The sequence below is a fragment of the Berghia stephanieae genome, chromosome 2 (genome assembly GCF_034508935.2).
Source record: "Berghia stephanieae isolate SIO BIC M18660-M18661 chromosome 2, UCSD_Bste_1.3, whole genome shotgun sequence".
Taxonomy (NCBI): domain Eukaryota; kingdom Metazoa; phylum Mollusca; class Gastropoda; order Nudibranchia; family Aeolidiidae; genus Berghia; species Berghia stephanieae.
Genome location: NC_088361.1, coordinates 43,151,096 through 43,157,586, shown reverse-complemented (window position 1 = coordinate 43,157,586; position 6,491 = coordinate 43,151,096). Strand labels below are relative to the sequence as shown.

The 6,491-nt window shown below is 35.2% G+C and overlaps 1 protein-coding gene across 2 annotated transcripts in view; it reads right to left on the bottom strand.

Moving 5' to 3' along the window:
• Positions 1-1,912: 1,912 nt before the first annotated feature.
• LOC144964926 (calcitonin receptor-like) overlaps positions 1,913-6,491 on the bottom strand; it is a 231,953-nt gene continuing 227,374 nt past the window's right edge. The window contains exon 15 of one of the 2 annotated variants that reach the window (XM_078899721.1): positions 1,913-5,382. In XM_078899721.1, the coding sequence (XP_078755847.1) occupies positions 5,128-5,382 (255 nt within the window). In that variant the 3' untranslated portion in view covers positions 1,913-5,127. The remainder of the gene's footprint in view (positions 5,383-6,491) is intronic. The other variant, XM_078899722.1, reaches the window with a different exon arrangement.

Below are 6,491 nucleotides of genomic sequence, written 5' to 3'. Positions count from 1 at the left end.
CTTCTTCTTCTTCTTCTTCTCTCTTCTTCTCTCTCCTCTCTCTCCTCCTCCTCCTCTCCTCTTCCTCCTCCTTCCTCTCCTTCTTCTTCTTCTTCTTCTTCTTCTTCTTCTTCTTCTTCTTCTTCTTCTTCTTCTTCTTCTTTCTTCTCTCTTCTTCTTCTTCTTTTCTTCTTCTTCTTCTTCTTCTTCTTCTTCTCTTCTTCTCTCCTCTCTCCTCTCTTCTTCTTCTTCTTCTTCTTTTCTTCTTCTTCTTCTTCTTCTCTTCTTCTTCTTCTTCTTCTTCTTCTCTCTTCTTCTTCTTCTTCTTCTTCTTCTTCTTCTTCTTCTTCTTCTTCTTCTTCTTCTTCTTCTCTTCTCCTCTTCCTCCTCTCCTTCTTCTCTCTCTTCTTCTTCTTCTTCTTCTTCTTCTTCTTCTTCTTCTCTTCTTTCTTCTTCTTCTTCTTTCTCTTCTTCTTCTTCTTCTTCTTTCTTTCTTCTTCTTCTCTCTTCTTCTTCTTCTTCTTCTTCTTCTTCTTCTTCTTCTTCTTCTTCTTCTTCTTCTTCTTCTTCTTCTTCTTCTTTCTTCTTCTTCTTCATTTTATTATTTTATTTATTATTATTATATTATTATTATTATTATTATTATTATATTATTATTATTATTATTTATTATTATATTATTATTATTATATTATTATTATTATTATTATTATTATTATTATCATCATTACGTATTATTATTATTATTATTATTATAAGCAAATGGACTTAGATCGATCCAAGGTGAAGTCGAGATTTTTTTCTGACCCACCCCCGCTCTGACCACTCAGCAGTAATTGAGTAGCTGGGTCTCATCAAAAGTACTTTGTGATAGACCAGCGTCCTATCAAAAGGGTAGCAAACAATTTGCTATTGTCCATTTCATGCAATAGAAACCAGGATAAATTCGAACTCCATGGACCTACGGCTCTGAAGGACTACTTTTTGTCCGGCACAGTTTCATACACACTTTTCAGATTTTTTTCTTCTAAAATTGAGAGTTATTGAATTTCAAATTAATTTTCTCGTGACATATTTTTTTGCGGCTCTGTGGTATTGTCGTATGACACTCGCCTTCATACAGGAAGGTCCAGGGTTCGAGTCCCGCTCTGAGCGGCACATAGTGGAGTGGAGTACTTGGTGTAAAAAGACTGAAATGTAATTTGAGTACTGGACGTAAACAGTGTGGTCTCTGTCCAAAAAACAGGGTGTAATATCGCCAAATAGGTCTCATGCCTCGTTTTTCATGTTAAGTATTGTTGTTGGCTGGAGACCCCATGTAAAGCGCTATGAACACGTTTAGTGGACATTGTGCTATATAAAAGCTCGTGTTAAAATGTTGGAGAGACGAGATCAAGTCAATAACCGATGTGTAAATATTAAAATTGAATGAGGCTGCAACGGACCGTGTGGTGTTTATGAAAGGTCATCTCATCAAGTTTTTTTTTTGTTGTGACAGGCGGTATTTTCATACAATGTACCAACACAACACTTCATATAATTGATCATTTTAACTCTTTCAGCGCCATTGGCCGCACTTGCGACCAGAGCAGAATCTGTTCTAGTGGCCAATGGTCGCACAGTGTGGTCGGTCTTGAAAGGCAAAAGTAGTAATGTAATCCAATCCAACTTTCTACAAAAGTACTATAAATTGAACCAAAACATTCATGATGATGATGATGATGATGCTGATGATGGTGATGGCGATGATGGTGATGATGTTGAAACTGCTGCTGCTGCTGCTTCTGATGATGATGATGATGATGACGATGGTGGTAATGATGATGATGATGATGATGATGATGGTGATGATGATGATGATGATGATGATGATGATGACGATGGTGGTAACGATGATGATGACTATGATATGTTGGTTAAATCAAAAACTGCATTTTATCACAATCGTTCAAAAACAGATTTATTGTTCAAATTCATTTTCAATCATTCATAACTTCATGCAAACATTTTCAAAAATGACAGGAAAAATTAAATAAAGTATGATCACAATTTCATGCAAAATATACAATGGACTTTAAAATAAGTACAAGCATAATTTTTATAATCAGCAATTAAATAAAAGAAAAACGTTTATCAATCAGTTTAAAGAAAATAGAGACAGCACCAAGTCATGAACAATTTCTGGACGCTCTGAGCGCATACAACATGGCGCAGCAATTGTCGTCAGCATGATGACGTTGGCTGTCTGAATGAAGAAGAAGAAGAAGAAGAAGAAGAAGAAGAAGAAGAAGAAGAAGAAGAAGAAGAAGAAGAAGAAGAAGTTTGATGTAAATTTGGCAGTACAGTTTATGCACTGCTATCACAAACTACTCAGGACTTCAGCCATGACAATGAGATAGTTTCGAGTTAGAGATATTCATGCACAATCATTATGTAGAAAAGATTGAAATGTTGAAAATTGTTCGAGGAATCCATGGTTTTGAGATTATAATGTACGGTATTAGAAGTTTCGAAAACTTATACTTAATCAAACATTCTGGAGGCAAAGTGTTTGGTATTATTTCTGCCCCCTTACTTATGTCCTACATAAAGGACACTTTGATGAGGGCAAATTGATGGGTAGGGATCATTGGTATTGGACAGGAAAATGAAAGGAAAAATAAAACCCACATTCACAACAAGAACAACATCAACATAAAGAAAGAGTGACAGACACATTAAAAAAAATAACAAAAACAAAAAACAAAAACAAAACTAAAAACATAAAAACCACCACAACAAAAACAATCAAAACAAGAAACAAAACAAAACTGAAAGGCAAAAATTACTCTCTAAAAAGCCGACAGTGCTATCAATCCTAGCTTTGGATTAACATTTTTGAAAAATTAACACAAAAACATGAATATATCGTCTCGGACAGCGAAGAAATTTAACGCATTTTTAACAGTCGAATAAACCAACTTATGCATTTAGTGGATACAAGCTGATTTCATATCATATATTATGTCAAAAAACGGATGAATAGATAATCAATTTTGTTCACCAACATTCTTATTCTTAGAAATGAAAAATGATGTTTCAAAACACATCCAAGAGATTCAAGGAAGGACACCTCCACTTTCTCTCTTTCTCTCTCTCTCTTTCTTTCTCTCTCTCTCTCTCTCTCTCTCTCTCTCTCTCTCTCTCTCCTTCTTTCTCTAATATCTCTCAATTAATCATCCTCTGTTCTCTCCTTCATTCCCTTTCCCCAAACATGGAGATGAGAAATGAGAGAGAGAGAGAGAGAGAGAGAGAGAGAGAGAGAGAGAGAGAGAGAGGGGGGGGGGGGAGCGGGTTAGATAAATAGATAGAAAGATGGATAGAAGGCGGGATTAAAGATCACATTTCATGCTGAATTAGAAGTTAAAATCATTAATTATATAAAAATTTGGTGTGGAGCTCAACCCACCACAGGCTATGTAATCCTAGAAAAGTAACATTAACTATCTAGTCAACCATTTTGTATTTTGCGTCATTTGATTACGATGTGAAAAATATCAAATTAAATTAAGTATACTTTAGAAGTTTCACGTCGATTACAACACTTTTAGGTCATTTTAGCAGATAAGAAAAGGTACACAACACAAAAAGATAGTTAAAGACAACTAGACCTAAATGGTTAAAATCGTCAATGCCTGCAATGATCTTGAATCACATGCATCCAAGTAAAAGGGAGACAAAGGAGAATGTTTAAGAGCCGACGTGTACATATATTATACAGGTCTGACATCGGAAACCTCTTATGGGCCTAGTTTAACATTATTGTAATGGACCCTTGTGAAGAATATATATATATATATATAAAAATTGTCCCAACTATCGGGAGCCTCTGTGGTGTAATGGTAGCACGTCTGACCGGTAATCAGAAGATCTGAGGTTCGCTGCCCAGTCGAAGTCGACTGATTCTTTTGGGATGGTTTATTTTTATCTTTTATTTTTCTTTCCTGTGTTGTCTGGCACCTTTCATACACACTTGTTCAGTTCTTTATCTAGAAATGGACAATATTTTGCGTATTTTTTGAGATTTCCATTACAACAATCATCCCATAAGGAATTGACCTGCAAATAAGTGCACGTCGGACGTTAATAGTCAAATGCCTTCCAGTCTATCACAGACAAGCACGAAATCCTCGTCAAAACAGAGATACGCAGATGGTGTTGATACGGTCATGATTTCACTTGAAAAAGTAATCATCTCTCTCTCAATAAAAAACATTCAGATCCAACAATTTAATCCACAGAAAGGTCTCTAGCCAGGACCTTAGCATATTCAGGTCATTTTACTTCAGGGGGATAGGAGACACTATCTGTAGCGCTCATCCATCATCTGTCTGTCATACAACAACAAGAACCACATAGAGTAATAATAACGATTTTATGATGATGATGATGATGATGATGATGATAATGATGATGATGATGATGATGATGATGATGATGATGAGTGCAACGATAATAATAATAATAATAATAATAATAATAATAATAATAATAATAATAATAATAATAATAATAATAATAATAATGATGATGATGATGATGATGATGATGATGATGATAATGACGATGGCAATAATAATGATAATAACGGTGATGACGATGACGACGACGACGATGATGATCATGATGAAAACGATGAGGATAACATTAATAATGATAGCAGCAACAACATTGATCAAAACTGGAATTTTTTATAATGAATTATGGGAATAGCAAGTACCACGTAACCAACTTTTTGAAAAAGTAACTCTAGAATTTGACATAATATAATAAGATTCAAATTATGAAACAATAGAGATATTTATAAATTCGAATCTTCTAAAGTAACACGTGAAAGAATATGAATAAAAAAATCGTGTGGTTCCGAGAATTTTCTAATACCTGAAAATTGATTCATTCAGTGAAACTGCAGTTTTGGTTGATAGAAAATGGATGGATGCGATGAGTCAACGACATTGTTATGGTCATGGCACTTCTGTCATGGTTGACGATAAAAAAAAATAAAAATAATATGCCCTCATTTGCGTTGAAAGAGGATGTCGATCAAAACGAATTGGATCGATGCATTAATTCTTTCATACCCGTGTTCATGAATGGGAAAGAATCGATTTACTTGTCCAACAAAGAAGAACTTGGCTGAGTGCTATTCGTCTTGGTTCCGCCATTGGCGTCCTCTTCCTGCCAGCCGACTCGCTGAAGGGGAATCATGTGACTATTATCTCCGTAGCCATTGGTCATTCGCGTGCGCGTTGTGTCTGTGTTGTAACTTGTCACAGTGAACGATCCGCCGTGCATGCTGAAGCCTCGGCGATGTCCGTGTCGATTTGCTAGACGGAAGAACAATGTCTTTAGGTGAGTTTGAACCTGTGGAGATGGAAAAGAAACTTATGATCCATTGTTGTCAAGTATAATAAATGAAAAGTGTTGATTGTAAACTTCTTTAACAATGTATCAATTCTTTTTTTTCAGTTTGGGACTTAGATAAAAATCATTTGTATTAATGAAGAAAGAAAGAAAAAAAAAAACAAACAAACAAAACATATAAAGCGAGACTTGGAAGGGCTATGAGCTATAAGCTAGGACTTCATATACGCCATCATCATCATCATCGTCGTCGTCGTCATCATCATCATTATTATCATCATCACCTTCATCATCATCGTCAAAAAGCGAGACTTGGAAGGACTGTGAGCTATAAGCCACCACCACCATCATCATCACCATCATCATCATCATCATCATCATCATCATCATCATCATCATCATCATCATCATCATCATCATCAACAACAACAACAACAGCTTCAGCAACAACAACACCAAAACCATTATTTGTGACACATCGATTCATTCAGGTATAATGACGGAATAAGCCAGGTGCCAAAGAATTAACTTATAGTTGAAACGATCAGAAATATGAGAGAAAGAAAGTATATCAGTTATTGCCTACAGCAAATCATCATGCAAACTTATTATTATACCATTTTTGACAATAGGGAAGAAGAGTCGTGACATCAAACCCTCTACTCTTTTGGTTCTTAAATCCTTTGGAGTGTGTATGTAACCAGTCCTTCGGAGTACTAACAATGAATTGGTTACATAAAGGTTGCATAACTATTTCAGTAGCAGGATGTATAAGCAGATTCTTAGGATTAAGACACGTAAAAGAGCGAGGATGGATAATCTTTATTGAAGACCGGCATATAATATTTAGACTGGAAAATTAACCAATAGATTTTTGCCCAATCAAAACATGGAATTTGTGACACGCCTTCACACTTGGTCGGACAAAAATAGTTGGTTGTTTATAAACATTAACGTGAATGAAATCGACCTCTCTCTGATCATTGTTATTGTTTTTATATCCCCAAATGGGTGACTAGTTATCACACGATTTTCTTGATCATATAAACGTATAAGTTTACATAATATAATTTTAGGTGCTGGTTTTATGATCAAGCGGTTACACAGTG